Below are 18268 nucleotides of genomic sequence, written 5' to 3'. Positions count from 1 at the left end.
AGGCTCAAGGTCTTTGAAAGACCTTTAATAATGGTCAGTAAATCACTGATTCTGCCACTTAATTATCTGAGGCAGTTATATTTCCAAGAAAAAAAAATGGGAAAATGAAAAATTGGTATTGATGTTGATAAAACCAATCCCACCGCATACCTCAGGATATCAGCTAATGTTTTGAGACGTTTTGTTTTTTTTTCTTTTGCTGAGAGTCTGTTTGAGGTCAGCGTGAGCCTCGAGAAACAGATGGTTTTGGCAAAAAATGTAATGAGGGTGTTCAGGTGAGTTTAAAGTAAAGATAAGACGTTTATCTGCCTGAGCACCAGCTGGACGCTTTGAAAAACTACATGTTGGGTACATTTTGTGAGTAATTAAAAAACCTTTCCGCTTCAGAGGGCTTTAATGCTGGCTTTTAGCTGCACCAAACAGTCTGTGTTCATACTGTTGTCTCATCATCTTAGTCTTAGCCTTAATTAACCCTTACAACTTAATAATTTATATATTACTGGTTTAAACTAAATCCTATAACAGGGCTCCAGTGAAACAGAAAGGCAAACCATTCTCAAATATTTATACTTTTATGTCAAAATAGGGCACATTGTACAGCATTAGTGATACTTCTTGAAAGTTATAGTATCTCCCAGAGAAGTTATGCTCCTCTGTAAGGTTTAGATTATTCATATGATATAAATATACACATAACTATATTCATATTTCCAAAATGACAATAACCTCAACATGCAACTCATGAAAAGACCCACATATTAAGTCATGGACACACACTTGCATGGTCCCTCTTAATAACAGTTCAACATTAACAATACAAAAACATTTACATCTGTGAAGGACAATATTTCAATTCCATGACTCCATAATACACACGCTCTCCTTCTCTCTCACACACACACACAGTGTATATACACACATATTCATACAGGCCAGTCTTGTGCTTAAAATTATTATAACTCTGTCTTAGCGCTTTTATTAAGTCCACCTGCAGGTTTTGCCTTCAAGTCGTCCTTAAGCCATTTGTTGAAAACAGCAACGGGGTCGATGTTCCAATGTTTATGAAAAGAGATGGGCACCTGGTGAGCTAGGAAGTCTCTGGCATAGTCCTCTGGCCGTGCCTGAAAGGTAAGATTAAGTACAATAATTTATATTTGGCAGCAGTCACAATGAGACTGCGTACAAGTGCTGTGGAGAGTAAGAGTGAAGGAAGCAAAGTGCAAAGTGTGACAGTTTGTGTTCAAACAGGTACTGCATACTGAAAACTGAGCAACTCCTGCACTTATACATTTACTTTATTGGCTGAGTCTTTGACAGATTGACCTATAATTTGGTTCGGATGAATATAGTGGTTTGTAAACTCAATAGAAAATTGGTGCCTTATTAAAAGGTCCTGCCCTCATGGTCCACTCACACAGGTGATGTCGCTTTTCACGCTCTGCTAAGTAGCCGTTTGCTCAGGACTGAAAAAAATTTAGCTGTTTCGGTTTCAGGGTGCTGGTATAATACAGGCTGGCTAATATACTGGAATTACAGTAATTACCAGTGACTGATGTGCAAATGCTGTTCATCAACTTCAACATTCAAGTTATCATTAAGAACACGAAACTCAGATTTTTCTGAAAGTATATTCGACTTGGTGGGGCCTGAAAAGGTTAATAAATATGGATGCCTTCCATCAGCTAGTTCAAATTTGTTGTTTAATTCAATTAAACCCCAATTTAACGGATATACTGCTATATTGTTAATGCACAGATTTTTTTTTTTTAACCACCACACAAACAAGCCCTGCAACGGCCTTGAGATGTCCGATGATCTTATGACGTCAACATGATGCTGCTTTCACGCCGTGGCAGCAGAAATGGGAAACCTCAAATTATTTTTGACTTGGGAGCGTTCACACAATATCTCAGGGTGCATAACCCCACTGCTAGCCTTGTATAGACCATAATACCAGACAGCTAACATATTTGTAGAGATTCATTATCAAGTAAAACCTGACACAAATAAATAATATATAACTACTGCAATTTTATATAAGTCAAATTTACTGTGTTAGTGTTAGTATCGGATTTTATTGAGATGTTATGGAAATTTTGCAGTCATTTTTCTTCTGTAGGTCTTGCCAAATGGGAATGCCGTCAGAAATTCCCGAAACCTCAGAATCAGAATTAGAAGTACAGAGAACTACTCAGCCAGAAAAAACTGAAAACACTTGCCTGGCCAGTTGTGTTGCCGACTATGAATAAGACAGAGGTCTGTATCGGTCTCTGGATAATTCAGGCTGTAAGACCTGTGACAAAATTTGACCTTTCTTTGCACTGTTTCATTGTTAAAGGGCATCATGGCTCTGCCTGCAAAATTCCCCCTATAACTTGGCAGGTGCTGGGGAAATTTCAAATGATGATTTGTTTTTTAACCAAGCCAAATAATTTCATTCCCAGCCCTAGGTACGAATACACACGCATAGAGGACCCAAAGAATGTTTTGTAAGAGTGTGAATCCGACCTGATGGAAGAGTGGACTGTGTGTGACAGGAAGGCCGAGAGCATTGAGGCACATTCCCAGCACCATGTCATCCGGCGCATCATTGCTGTAGCACTTACAGCCGCTGTTAAGAAGTTGGACCACGGCCTCCCTGCTGAACACCATACTGCAGCAACACAGACGGACATCGGAGACGTCAAAACACACACACATGACACGGCCGACAGAAGCACATGTTGAAAATGACAATAATAATATGCATGTCTCAGAGTCATCATCCTAAGACTCATCATGCTTATTTCATGCATTTGGTGAGAGGGTGACAGAGTAGGGAGTGAAACTGCAAATCAAACTGCGGGGGGAGACGTGTTTTTTTTCTGTGAATCGGCTCTGCACAACAATGATGTGACATCTCTTCGAAAGAGAGGCAATTACACATGAAGAAAAAGAAAAAAAAAAATCTTAGCCTGCCAGAAAAATCACTCATTGCCACTCAAAACAGGTTTTGGGAGATATCACTTGTGGGAAAACTGGCAGTTGTGCTGTTGTAAAGTGTCACAGCAACTGAAGTGTCCCTAAATAGAGTTTCTCACCAACTTACTCACAGCTCAAGAGTTATCTATAGTGCAGCTGATAGATGACATTTAACTTGTGCTTCTTGTCCCCTTTTACTCGCACGCAATAAGAGGGCTTTAAAATACAGATATTATGGAATTGCAATTATTTTTAGGCTATATGTTTGCTTGCAGCAACCAACAGTTTCCATCTGTGTAGGTATTAAGTATTGACTCCCTGTCTTGTCCTATCAACTGAAGACTGTTTGCTGCATTTCTCAAATTTTATTGAGTATATTTACTGTAATGCAATCTACAAACCAAAACTCCCCTTAAGGGAGCGACACACTTTGAAACCGTATTGAAATGGTTTATCTGTAAATTACAGATTGCAGGTTTTTCATTACACATTTTATGGTCCCTCTGCAGCATCTGTATCTTTCATCATTATTCCCCCAAGCATCCGCTGTGAAAACTCACCCTCCACCTCCTGTGATGTAGCTATAGCCGCCTTGGCTCAGGCCGTAGCCGTATCTCTCCCCTAGACACACTGGTTCAGAGGGGTCGTAACAGCTCAGCAGGTCTTGCAGTCTGGGGAGGCTGCAGAAAAGCACGGATCAAGCTCATTACTAACTCGTCATCATTGTACACGTCTTGTGCATTCACACGTATGAAACTGTCTATTTACGAGCTGAAATAACTGCTCTCCCTCAGGCACTATTACACATCCATTGGCTTCCACATGAAGGGGCAACCTGACAGATATAAAGTGAAGCCAGCTGGGCTTGGATTTGTGTGTTGAGCTTTTTAGATTTTCGACAGGACAGTGATATCTCTAGAACTCATTTTCCCAAAATGACTGCATTCCAAGTGTTTGTCTCTTTCACTGTGCAAACCTTTTTATACGGCTGTGAGACAGAATCTGTCCTCTCTGAAAATATATGAATAAATGTCAGTCAAAACGGTGAGAAAAATGAAGGCATGGCATTTAAAGATTGAGACACTTTGTCCCAGTTTATTAACCATTTTCAGATAATGAAAATATACCTGATAAGCGTGTCATCATCCACAACAAGGAGCCACTTGGTGTTTGGGACAGTGCTGCTTAGAAATCTCTGTAGGATTGCAAATGTTTTCCCGCAGTGGCCTGTAAAGCGAGACATGCTGTCAACAGACTGGCCAGTAAGACTTAATCACATATTGACCATGTGCTATATTCTAGTTTACAAAGATATACGACCCCGTTACAGAAAGAAAAACCCACTTGGTGTACGCAGGCCTTTTACATGCACACACACGCGCCTGCGTGCACACAAATTCATACACTGGACAACAGCTCTGCCGCAGACAGAAAAAAATTACAGTCATAAATTATGCAAACACTAAAGGATTTGAACGGTGGCAGGCTCACCGACATTTACAATTACCAACGACAAAAACAGCAACTCAGGAGAAGACATTACTGCAAGTCCTGAGTTTTAAGCTCCATTCAGGTCAACGGTAATCCAGCCTGGGCAATTTTAATATCATGCTAAATGTAGCCAATAGTGATTTATTTAAATAATATGGAAACTATGGCAACAAATATTTTACTAATTAGACTTTTATTCTCTTGATAGGAGCCTTTGAGGAGGTAAAAATAAATAGGACTATTGTGCCTGGACCCCAAAAGTGTGCACTACTTTGCATTTGCAGCTTTTGTTTATATTTTAGCATTTACTTGACAGTCTTGACAACTAGATAATAACTCACAAAGCGTGAACTGTAGAGGCAAAAATCTCCTCTATGGTGAGGAAGTAAGGACAACAATGACTCTACTGAGATTCTAAGAATTTATTACAGAATATTAAATGAATTAAAGTGAACAACCAGCAATAATCAGCAATGATCATCAAACAGAGACGAGCTCTTCAGTACTATCTGGCCAAATAGGGTGCAGTCTCTCTCCACCACAGAGGTTTCAGAGACTGGACGCTGTCAATAGGAGAATCCTGTCTTTAAATACAGTCGAGTATCAAGTTCCCCGTCCACAAGAATCTTTGAGAAGATCAACAAGTTCCGGGCCTGCATCTGTCGGCCAGAATCAGCTCGTACAGTTAGTTCAAACAACCTTAGCTCAAGAGACAGAACATCGGCCTCAGTTGACAGGACATGGGTCAGCCGTTTACACAGGCGGGGGAAACGCACAATAAAGGAAAAATAGAACATAATCAAATGAGAAATAAACATTTTCCCATCACATGAACAAGCATCTGTTCTGTATTCTGCTCAAGGACACCTAAAAAGCACATTTGGCTGTAGGAGGACACATCAGCTACTTCAGCAAACAAATGAATGACCTTAGGTTTAAGGGGCTGCCACCTATTTAACAATTGGATTGTAGAGCATTGAAGAAAATCCTTTGTGGCTTTTTCAGTCTGAAGATGTTTCCTCTAGAGCTTTGTGAGCAAGCAAAAAAAACAAAAAGCCGTAGTCTACATTAGATATAGTACAAGATATAGTAAGGTATGCTCGGCATGATGGGGCAGGAAAATCAAACTTTTACTCTGGCATGTTTGACATGACCGCCAGATGGAACAAAATGTTCTGCCAACTCCTGAAAACAAAAAAAAAAAAAACAGTGATGTGGTAGTACACAACAAATACGAGCAACCCGAAGAAATACACCCAACAGAATCCAAATATCTGCACACCATCATGGCTGAGAGCTGAGACATGGAAATCCCTGGAGGCATCATCACAAAGAATACTGAGGCCCTACTTTTTTATTTATAAGGAACCCAAGGCGTTTTTTTCTCCCCCCTCGCATCTGAATATAGAATAAGAGAAGGACACCTTGAACTGCTGACAGGAATAAAATAGAAAAAAAAAAAAAAAAAAAAAAACTTTTAAAAGGCAGGTCTCCAGACAAACCTGGTAATCTTATTGCTAGCTGAACGAGGTTAGTGAGTGACGTCCAGGGCCGGGGAAAGATGCAGCAGCTCCCCTGTTCATGTGTCATGCAGCATCTATCATAAAGACGTTAGTATAAAAGAGAGAGCCGATGCCGCTTCCTTTACTCGAGCATGACACTACCATAATGCCACTATGACACACTTTGATTATGAATAATTTGAGTATTAACTTGATAAAGTTTCCATGCCATGTTCCCATTTCAAGGTCTTGCATCACCCTTCCCCTCACTTGCTCAGACTAACAAAAAAAAGAAAAAGAAAAAAAAGTAACCTCACACTGGTTGAGTTTATTTTTCCATTTTCAAAATATTTGTACTGTTAGGTTTGCGTTTTTCATCAGAAATATTCCTTTGTGACTAAAGACTGCAGCATGATAACCCAAATAGTATTAAATAGGGTTCAAGCTTGTTTCTACAGGCAACTAAGTGGATTTGTTTTATGTTTAAATAGTCTTTAAGCATGTTTTCCATGGAAATTTCCAGAATTATTCAGTCAACTCTAACGATCTCTCTCTCTCTCTGTGTCTCTATTTATCTGCTTACTTAGAGAATGTTATTGCACTTGTTGCCTTTGTTGTAAACCCTATTCCCAAAATGTGACTACAAGGGTAACCATAACAGCTTTATTGAAACGATAAACGTATTTCCTCCCAAACATCTTGTTAGCAGATTTCACAGACAGAAAAGTTAAGATAGCTCAAAATTCTTAACTTTCTCTTCAAAATATACATAAATGTTGTATTTTTATGGTTCGCATTTTGGATGTGGGTTTAAGGGTTGGCTCTAAAAGCGTGGGCAAATCATTGGAATCAGTGGAGTGAACTGCAGGTGGAAAAATAAAAGGATAATGGTGGTGACTACAGATTTCTGACATATTGATGCCTTTAGACTGCTGATGGACTCCAAGGCTGCTCTCGGCAATCTTTGGCATAAAAATCGAGGCCTTGGGAAAGGAGTAGAAAGGCGTTAATAAAAGAAATGGAAAGAAATTACATATGTTCACACTTTAACTCACTTATAGTCTGATAACTGATTGTGTATCATGTGGATATTTGCAGTAGAGGGACAGATAAACCGCCTATTTTTCATTCAACCTAAATCCTATATTATTTCAATGCATGCTTATCTGATTAATGTAGTGCCCCAGTGGTTTTATGCCCCTAAGTGACTGACTCCATTGCACAATTCTCTTAAATTAAACAGTATAATACTAATTTTATTTTCTGTTGTCATGGTGTTCAAGGGGCAATTACATTTACAATCTCCCTTTTCTCGGATTCAAACTGCTGTAAAAATCCAATCTACCGTACTTTATCCAGGAAGTAAATGGCATTAGAAATTCTGTTTGACTGACATTGTGCAGAGTAATAAAACTGACAGTGGCTTCACAGTATCTGGCTGCTTACCAAACTCGAGAAAATCCTCCTGCCTTGATGATGAACTGTGGACGGCCGCCAAACTTCCAACACTCGACTGTTGTCTCCCAAAAGTAAAAAAAAATAAAATAAAGAATACTGGCATGCAGTGGAAATCAAAATTAAAGGGAAGGAGACAGTCTCTCCTAGGCGATCTATGAGAAAGACGTAGCCAACGCTGGCTTCAAAAAATACTAACAAATTGGTTGAGAAGAGCAGAGCCATGGCTTTTTCTGGAATCAGATGACAAACTCAGAGGTAAGTCACACCATCTCTAGGTAACGTGGCGAGTTATGCACATCAGAGGCCATCAACCAGCTGCCAGCCTGTCAGCTCGGCAGTATGCAAACTGCGTAACATGTGCACACATCCTCTCCTGCCCCGACCTCAGTGTCTGCTGTATAGAGAGAGAAAGTCGTGACAATCTTCTTCTTAACATACCCTCGGGCCAGAAAAGGTAATCTACACTAAGCAGCACTTACTGCACACTGGCACTGCAAATGATCTTTTTACCTACCGACTCAAGCTGCGACATCGATCGATTATTCCATTGATTTTTCGAGCAGAAAATGCCAAATATTCGCTAGTTCCATCTTCTCAAATGTGAGGACTGGATGCTCGTCCTTGCCATATATAGTAGTAAAAAAAAAATCTTAGGGTTTTGGACTGTTGATTGAGTAAAAGAAGCAATTGGAATACATCTTCTTGGGCTAGAAAAATTTCTTTTAGACATTTTTAAAAATTATTTTCTGACATTTCATAGACTAAATAATTAATTGTGAAAATAATCAGCAGCCTTATCACTAATTTAACTAATTGTTAGTTGTAATCTTATCTCCTGCCAAATCTTACCTGTAATCTAATGTTATCTGCTCGAACAGCTCTGCAATAAACCTTATGAAGATTATAATGTGTCTTTTCTTTGACACTGTCACAGCTGCATGAATAGTGAGGATCAGTGGTGGAAGAAGTCTTCAGATCCTTTACTTAAGTAAAAGTACCAAAACAGTAATGTAAAAGTACTTCATTACAGGTAAAAGTCCTGCATGAAAAATCCTACGTAAGTAAAAGTACGTAATAATTAGCACCAAAGTGCAGTTAAAGTAAAAGTCTTGGTTTGGTCACTCTGATATATATTTATATATGACATAATTAGATGATTAATACTGAAGCATCAGTGTGTAAGCAGCCTGTTACTGTTGTAGCTGCTGGAGGTGGAGATAATTTGAACTACTTTATGTGCAGTTTTATATACAGATAAATCTGAGGGGTCGTGAGACGATTAATGGGAGAGGAAAGAAGACAAAACAACATTCGGATACACAAATGTGTGTTCAGTTCTTTTTTCTCTAATCTTTTTGATTTTTGGTGAAATATTGGATCATTTGAAAATGTATTGAAATGGAACCACGTGAGAAGTTTAGAGGGGAAAAAAAATCACTATTTGGTGGAGCTGCTAACAACTCATAAACATCTGAAACATGACCCCGACACGCTGCTTTTTTGTAAGACGTCAGAGGCCAAAAAGGCTGGAAACCACTGGTTTAATCTTTAACAACGTGTTGTGTTTTAAAAGCTTGACATATCATCCATTGTGTAAAATCTCCACCTTAAAAGTAACTCATAACTAAAGCTGTCAAATAAATATAGTGTAGCAGAAAGCACAATATCTCCCTCTGAAATGTAGTGGGCTGGAAGTATCAAGTAGCATAAATGCATTATAAGTGGGCACTGTATTGACCCAGGGGACTGTACTGTCACCCTCCTTTTCACTCTTCACACAGCAGACCTCCAACACTAGTTGTGCAATCTCAGGGAGTTCTGCAGTCAAGGCTCCGCTATCGTGAGATGCATCGGTGAGGTAATGATGTAAACTGCAAACACATTTGCATGTACTGGCGGCATATTTAATAATGCAGAAGGGAAATGAGAAGCAGCAGACTAGAGGAAAAACAGGTGTATCCCCTCGCTCGTCACAGACCAACAACGTCTAGCCGCCGTGTGTGAAACTCCTCCGTCAGTGCGGCGTCCTGCTGCTCTCATGGGGTTACAGCTGACAGGGATAAAGCCATTCTGCATGTGACATCAAGGTTTGTTTACCATTGTGAGTGATGTAAAAGTTTTGAAATTTTACTTGAGCAGCTGGGGTGAGACACATCCTCAGAAATCTTGTCAAACTTTCCCACATCTGAACTGCAAAATCAGTTTCAATCCAATGCAGTGTGACGATTCCAGTGAGGAAACAGTACGCCCGGCACACCTGGGACCACTGGCAGTCGGGGCAGGGCGAACTCTCTCTGGTTTCGGTGTCAGGAAGGCAACGGAGCTGGTAGTGGCTTTGTTACAGAGCGAGAGGCCGCTGAGACCTGTCACAGTCCACAACGAGGAGGTGGAGATCGGGCGGCTCTCAAGTACAGACGATGTATATAAAAAACAAACTGGACTGATATAATGGTAACTTAACCAGAATAGGTCGACTTTTATTCTTGACAAGGCTCAGCTCTGCAAACAGACCAGTTAACATGTTCCAGCAAGTAGCCGGTGGCATTTTGCATCCTTCCCTGCCTCAATGCAAATAGGTTGCAATAACACGTCCTTGTTAAAGAACTGTCCTGCCTGGAGACAGTAACCGAAGGGGAGACCACACCGCACTCTTTTGAACAACAACAACAACCCTCCTGCCATTAAGGTTCAACATGAGAAGACTTAGGTGCCATTTCTGCTGACAGCCATCAGACTGTAAAATAAATCCTGCCCAAATGGCCCCTGCCTGAGGCAACCAGGAGGGCGCTGAAGCAGGGAGCTTGTGCTGTCGTTGCCACCAACGCTGGAATGCTTTGAGCACTCTTATGCTCTGTGTACTGTACATGTTCTTTTACCCATTTCTGATTATTATGCATCCCCATAAATTCTACACTAACTGGCACATGACATGTTTTCTGTGCCTCTGTTGCTCCTGCCCTTGTTCTGTCCCGATTCCATGACTGTACTGTTTACTGATGCAACAAGCTGATTTCTGATGAGTAAACTCAGACTTTTTTTCTTTAAATCAAACTTGTCAATGAATTCTCCAGTTGGATTCTAAGACACTACTTGAGAAGTCTCTGCTGGAACTATAAATGAAATGGCCACAATATCTTGTCAGAGAATCTTGCCAGCAATGACTCTGCAAAAGTGGATCTTCCAGACACATTTATTCCCAAGTGACAGGAGTTGCACTTGCCTGAGGATAAATGCTGACTTACCGGAAGGTGTGCGTGATAAATAGGTGACTATGCCATATTGAAATGATAACAATAATCAATAAAATAATCACTTCTGGGCACAGTTCATTACATTTCAGCTCGGAGTAATGTTGGAGCCGCCATATACATATCCATCAATGGAGACAGCCCTGCATCCTTTTACAGCACAGCATGCCCTGGCTTCCCCCGAGGGAGAAGCTGGAGGATGTGTTGGGTTAAAGCTTCTCCCGAGGCACCACCAAAACCTCAGACCAGCCGGGGGAATGTGTTTTCCTTCTAGAGAAGTGTGATCTGCCCCAGGCTCTCCTCCCAATCAGCCGTGCCTAGTGCACCTCCAGAGGGAGCCACCTTCGGGCTTCTGTCACCATGTCCAGCCTCTTAATGCAGAATTTTTGGCCATATTCTATGATACCTGGTCCGTATCTCCTTGATCCCACACGTGACATGTTTTTTTTGTGTCTGTACCAGTACCACTACATGAAACCATCGAACTATATTTGGAGGAATCTCTGTATACGATTGACTTCAAACGTCTCATGTTTATTCTTGAAGACCCGAGGAAGTGCAGTGTAGACTGTGGAGTTTTTTTTTCGATGAGCGGTTCTCGAGAAACATGAAAAAAAGAAACTTTAGTTTCAACGATAGTTGTTGGGGCTGAGGCTACACATCCACACAACTCACGTAATCAATTATGACAACGGCGCGTCGCAAAGACGGCGGCGCCTGGTCCAAGCTGCAGCTGCAAAACCTCGCACAGGCTCATCTAAAGCGTGGGAGTAGTTTAGACCCAAGCTCTGCAAATTGGAAACGGCTTATCTAAGCAGTTAAACAGCTACACACGGTCACCTGAAGCGAAAGCCTCTCGGAGCGATTTGTTTAAGACGCAGCAAGACAGCACCGTTCTGTTTTGTTGTTTATCCCCACCCAAGCATGATATATTAGGATTATTAACAGGCAGAACAAGTAATTTATGCACCGCTGCTGTGATGGTAACGTAATGTTACAACATGCGTCCTTCTAATGTTATTTTCGGTTTCCTGTAACAGCCATGTATCAGTGAGAAAATGGGTTAAACTAATGTTACAGACAGTTGTTACAGTTTCCACATCACTGATGAGTTTTAATGATATTAATAATAATAATAATAGACCTTATTTGTCAGATACCTGATCAGAAAATACTGGACCACAAATTCACAAGGATTGTTGACCCATACACTCACTTGCCAATTTATTAGGTACACTTAGATAAAACAAATAAACTGTGATACAATAGGCCTGCAATAAATCCTCCCTTCACAAGGATTGTAATGTTATATTTATATTTTTGTATATCTATTAAATCTGTTTGAAAGAGGATGTCCAATTATTTTAATGGTCATTTTGGAGACTGTAATTTGTGGTACTGTCGAACTGTACCGGGTTATACTGAGAGGTTGATCCCGGTATTTTGTCCATCCCAATTATATGACTATGACTGTCAATATCATAACACAGCAGTGAATTGGAAATTAGATACTGATTATAAGATGATTGACTAAGATATTGTACTATTAATGAGATAACAAGCACATTGTGAAAGGGCACCGCACTAATGTTATCAAAGATGTTTTATGCATCATTTTAAGAATATTTCCTCAAACTACGATTCCAGTATCTTTGATAATATTCGGAATCTTGTGAAATGCACTTATTGGCTTTTTTGCAGACTTAGAAGAGAAGATAAATATGACTCTTATATCTGTATGATAAATATAAAGATACATCCAGTTGCTTAAGTTGGCGTAGCGATTGGAAAGAGTGAGAAAACAACCAGGCGGGCTCTGTCAAAAGGTAATAAAAACTGCAGGCCAGTCTGTATCAAAACTGAGGAGTAAAAATGACAAGTTGCAGTTTTACGTCGGGGTCACGTGTCAGACTACTTCTTGGCCAGGAGCAGTGACTTGCTAGAGTATCTTCGCTGGTTGTCTGGCAAGATTTAGGAAAGTCATTGCTCCCGGCCAAGAAATTGTCCGCCTCATAACGTCTATGTAAAACCAATGAGCTTTGGAGGTCTCAGCAGGTGGCTGTTGTTGACTTTCGGCAGGCCGGCCAAACCTCTTCCCCCTGTTTCCAATCTTTATGCTAAGCTCAGCTAACTGGCTGCTGGCTGTAGCTCCATATTTAAAGAACAGATATAGGATTGGTATCAGTCTTCTTATCTAACCCGCAGGGAAGCCTCTAAGCGTGTTTCCTAAATGGCTAACTATTCCTTTACACAACGCATGGCCCTGTAATAAGAGTTTGTAAACACGGACCCGGCGGTAAGTCTAGCAACGTTCAAAAGGTTAAAGTGTGCTGTGGTTAAAAATCAACTAATACAAGCGGTGAAATGAACTAATGCCAGCTCTTAAACAAACAAATATCTGGAGCAAACCTTTCAGTTATTGAGTACCGACAGACCAACAGTTTGTGGAAATCAGCAGGGGGATACTGGCCATCTTGTGGTGAGTAAATGTCCAGTCTATAGCTTTCAGGGGAAAAACTGCTTAAACTCAAGACCGACCACAGACCCATTTATCACCTCAGAATTATTCTGAGAAAAAATATAAGAGAGAGCGTGCCATAGTTTTAAAAAAAATCTCGGCGCCATTAACCAAAAGCTCCTAACGTAACTGACTAAAATCTCCTATTTACACAGGAGACTGAATAACTGGTCCGTGAGGAGGGCACACTTTCAGGGACTAGAAGCTGAAATTCCCTGCTGACTCCTACTCACTTCAGTTCCAATTCTCCCGCAATTTTAGTCTGAATCAATGGCACCAGCCCCTTCACAAGATGTTAGGTTACAGAAATTTCTGTTTTAGTTTTGCCATTTAATTTTTCAAGTACCTGACCCTGCACCTTTATTAAGGTCTTAATGTATCTGTTTGGTACCACTGGGGACAAAGGTGCTCCTACCTCTTTCAGTGTTTGGAACTCCTAAATTGATGGTCGGTATTGAAGGATCAGCATGGTCACTATAGTACTCCAAAAATAAGGCGTCCTTTTCCCAAGTCTTCTTTATCACTGGAACTAGAGCAAAGGTGAAAAAAAAAAACAAAGAAAAAGATCAATACAGCATTCACAAAGTTTTACAACGAGCAGACCTCTGGTTCTTTGTGGTGTAGACGCTCTGAGCAAATGATTATTTCATGTTTATTGCAATACACTTTTTCTCTGATGTTTCTGTCTGTTTTTGGTAAAAATGTTCTATTAAAGACCACTGAATACTTTAAGCAATAAATCACCAGTAGAGACTGGAGGGAAAATAGGTTCAATTTAAAGAGGATGGTGAGACGAAATGCCATGCGATCCTTTAACATTCCCACTCTGTCGAATGTCAGGATTAGTTCAGAGCTAGATAGTATGTGCGGACGCCGCTCTGTTTTCTCATCGCGTGGGGAAAAAAAAAACCCTCTCTTATTCCAGCCTTGATAAGCTGAATCCTTGGCACTTAATGTTTGATTAGTGTTATTAATGGTTATACCAAAGTCAAATCATAAAACTTTTAAATTGTGACCTGTACTAAAAACAAAACAGCCTTTTCTTCAGTTTCAGCAGTTAAATTTCAAGGCTATGAATCCTGGCATTTCCCTCCTCTCTGCAAAACATTTTGTAACTTCTAGTTTTGGCTGGGTTGTACTCGATGCCCTGTAACATACTGGGACCTGCGGCCTTTTGACATTTTGTCCTCTGTTGAAAGAGGGCAGAGAAGTGGCGCAGGTGAGCAGATTACTGCATGTACCTTTTCCTTCCATTTATACACACGGTCGTTCAGCTAAGCTATTAGTACATACAGCACTGCTCTATCAGCACGGACCTAATTCCTGGCATCACACCTTAACGTTTTCTTTTGGATTGGGATCTGACCGTTGGGATCTGTAGATTTTGTGACGGGTTTCTGACTTGTCGAGGCGAGAGTACACGAGTGCTGAGAAATACAGAACCCCCAGGGATCTGCGGCAGCAGCTCGAGGCTTTGTTAAACTTTCATAAATCAACACAAGTGAATCACGGTGGCATATTTAACGCTGACAGAGAGAACCATAAAAAAAACAACAACTTGAGTTGGCTGACCATTACTGTCTCTATTGGCCATCAGAAACTGAAAACTCAACTGATGAAGAACAGTGAATACAACTAAATTCCAACTCTAAACACTGCTCTTTTATTTTGCGGCGTTCAATTACAGAAAAACAAACAAAGCAAAAAAAAAAAAAAAAGCCTGTTTTATTCAAGTACATCAATAGGTTTTAAGGAGCAGCTTGAAAACAGACACTGAAACACACAGGCAACCTACACATCTTAGAATAAAACACAACCCACACATGGTACTTTGTTAAACAGACAGCAGTAGCTTTGCAGCATATCAAATGGGATTTCACTAACCAATTATCATGCAAATATATTTTTAAAACTTTATATCACCTTACTGGCAAATCAAACACTACATGCAAGTTACCGGATAATTTGAGGTACTCTGAATGTATTACGGTTTTTAAAAACAGGTGGAGAAATTGGTGGAAAGACAAGAGATGGGTGACCGCACTTAGTGTTTTTGTGAAAAAAAAAATTTTGCCTTTTGTATAATGTATAAACCACCAGAACTCATAACATCAGTAATAACGCTGCCTGTGTTTCCTATTTTTTTGTTGAGGTAGCTCAGGGCTACTGTTGCAATAAAGCCCCCCCCAAAAAAAGAAAGAAAAAGGAAAGAAAAATTATGCAACCATATATGATTGGTCACCCTTTTTTATATTTTAAGTCTAGTGTCTAAATACACAAATGCACATTTTCATATTCATATCATTGTTTTTGTTCTATATAATCATTACAGATAATGAATATTAAAAAGCCTTAACACTTATTGACATTACAAATGAAATGTGAGGCTCTTTCATGTCTATTGGTTATTGAGCTAAGCTTACCTTTGATATACACATTTAATATTCCTTTTCATCCTGTCTACATTTGAAACTGATAGTGGCAGCTTGGCAGAGGAAATGGTAAATAAGGTAATTAGTGCAATTACTTTTGATCGAAACCCTCCGAATGTACAATTTGTCTGATTCCTCTAAAATGGATCAGCAATTTGATCTACTGACTGAACCTGCTACATTTTTAATGAAGTAACAAAAAATAAGCAGATTTAGTGTAGAGAGCTTAATGTCGGGCAGAGCTTACCAATAAAATGCTCAACATTAGCAAGTGATTTCTCAACATCTGCAGGATTGTTGGATGATTGTGAATTTCAGGCATTAAGGGAGACGCTCAATTGAGTACTTCAGGGAATTTTTTTTTTTATGCCTCAACACTATTAAATCATTTCAGACATGATGGTGGAATCATTGTCGTGAACTTGTCACGGTTATGAGGAGCAGCTCTCATACAGACACACTTCAAAAGGTAAGACAAATCAATTATGACAAAGCAACGGGACAAATATTCATGCCATTTTAAAGGGAAATTGTGGGTTTTTGGCATATTCCGTAAGAGTGGGAGTGTGACTCACCTCGTTCACTGTGAAACTTCCTACACGTTTTCACAGCAACAAATATATCTTCTTTATTTACAGCCTCCCCCTTTGATGAAAGTAAGAGACATAAATTAAAGAAAAATGCTTGCATGAACAAACTGCATAAATCACATATAATTAAAACAGAATCTATATTATATGCAGCCAGATCGTTGAAACACATATTTTTTCAGGCTATATCAAGTGTCCAAGTAATCAGTGGGAGTTGTTATCTTCAAAGTAGAATTAGAATAGGATATTTCTGTAAATGGTCTGAGGTCATTGAAAAGAAGAGACATTCAGGAGCTGATAACAAAGCAGCGTATATTAAAATTTCAGGATTTATAGTGAATGTGGTGAATGTTTGTGGCTTATAAAAGCCCTTGGAATAAAAGGATAAGCCACATGTGAGACAAGGACGGATGATAAATTAAAGGAAAGTCAATAAAGCTAAACATGGAAAATCTCTGTGTGCCTCTGTGTTCCTTGTCACCATATACCAAACGTGTGTGGTACATATAATGGAAGAAGCTGGAACAGTCACATTAAAAAAAAAAACAAAAAAACAAACCTCACTAAATCAACAACAGACAGAACCCATTAAAAAAGTATGCTACGTTAAAAACGTCCTCAGCTGCTGCACAAACCGTCTCTTCACAAACATTTATAGACAGGATGACAGGATGTGATGTACAGTAACAATCTCTTGTGCCATGATCAAGCCAGAGCGTCACAAAGAAACCAAAAGCTGGGAATTTAAACTATAATGAACAAATTAGTGATCATCATCAAACTAATGATCATTTTCATTATTTCTTATAAAAATGTATAATGATATAAAAATGGGGAAAAGTTTTTAATACAAGCTTCTTTTTTTTTTTTTTTCCTTAAAAAATAATTTGAACAATGAATTTACTATCAAAACTTTTGTCAATTACTTTTCAGCTTAGTGTTTCAGCATCCCATGCTAATATTAAAGTGCTGAGTGTGTAGGCACGGGCTCTGTTAACCCAAGACCCTGAAAAAACTTCAAGGCTCAGAATACATTCTTATTTGGGTCCTTATTGCCCACTTTCGGTTTCCTCCTCAGACCTCATTGTCTGTGTTTTTGTTTGCTGAACTCATTTTTGAAAGCGACTGATGTCTAATACGAATTTGAACAGGCTTCTGTCCTGAAATTTCCGGCGTGCGCAGCGGAACAACACCACAATAAGTGCAGTTATTGCCTGAAATAAAAAAGGGCATGTTTTGCTGCTGCAGCCACTTTGTTGATTACTGTCCTTTGCCTCCTTGAATCTGCCTCCCGAGGCACTTGATTCTTCGTTGACACTGCAGCCAAGTGCGGCTGTGGCCCCCACGTGGCAATTTGTCTTGCAACTGTTTTGAACACCGGTAGCGGTTACGATACGACCCCTCTTGTTTTGTCTAAATGGAAACATCTCCCCGAACACTTATTAAGCCTGTGACCTCCATGTACTGGTTGCTTGAGTCTTTGTCCTGTTTTCTGGCCAAATGAATACAGTTTTATGAGGACAGGGATTTCCACAGAGAGGAAGGTAATAACCGCATGAATATAAATGCGATAGTTCAGACTGTAGCAAACATGTATCAGACGCTAGACCACATACGCACATGCATTATGAGATTTTGAACCACAAATGAAAAGATCAGATTGGACTTTTCTTCTGGCACAAATAGGAGGGGGAGGGGGAATTTAAGAATGGGGACGCTTTCAGCTGCAGTTCTGGCATCCCAAATTCAACTCACCTTGCTAACTCTCAAAATGACCGCAGTCACGTACTCATCTGTGCAACACTATTACCTCTTTCCAACATTATTGATCATTTTATCGTACCTGGGGCCAAGAACAACAGGCTGAAGGATAGCTGACCTATCTGATCAGTTCAAGAAACCAAACTTTTTTCAGCTATGGCAAACATGATACAAACAATATCTCAGGTATCATGTGGCAAAGCAATTACACCCACACACCAACATAGTCAGAAAAATAACGTACTGTAACTGTAAAAAAAAACAATAAATGCAAGTGCATTGGCAATAATGACTAAACTATATGAAA

At 39.7% G+C, this 18268-nt stretch overlaps 1 protein-coding gene across 1 annotated transcript in view; it reads right to left on the bottom strand.

Moving 5' to 3' along the window:
- Nucleotides 1-553: 553 nt before the first annotated feature.
- Nucleotides 554-18268, bottom strand: part of b3glcta (beta 3-glucosyltransferase a) — a 59611-nt gene continuing 41896 nt past the window's right edge. Inside the window, exons 10-15 of the mRNA XM_040131073.1 lie at nucleotides 16186-16255; nucleotides 13594-13707; nucleotides 4089-4188; nucleotides 3522-3641; nucleotides 2509-2653; nucleotides 554-1121 (exon numbers count right to left, since the gene is read on the bottom strand). Coding sequence (XP_039987007.1) covers nucleotides 954-1121; nucleotides 2509-2653; nucleotides 3522-3641; nucleotides 4089-4188; nucleotides 13594-13707; nucleotides 16186-16255 — 717 coding nt within the window. The 3' untranslated portion in view covers nucleotides 554-953. The remainder of the gene's footprint in view (nucleotides 1122-2508; nucleotides 2654-3521; nucleotides 3642-4088; nucleotides 4189-13593; nucleotides 13708-16185; nucleotides 16256-18268) is intronic.

This window comes from Xiphias gladius, chromosome 7, assembly GCF_016859285.1.
Source record: "Xiphias gladius isolate SHS-SW01 ecotype Sanya breed wild chromosome 7, ASM1685928v1, whole genome shotgun sequence".
Taxonomy (NCBI): Eukaryota; Metazoa; Chordata; class Actinopteri; order Istiophoriformes; family Xiphiidae; genus Xiphias; species Xiphias gladius.
The sequence above is the reverse complement of the archived record's forward strand: the minus strand, read 5'-3'. Positions and strand labels throughout refer to the sequence as shown.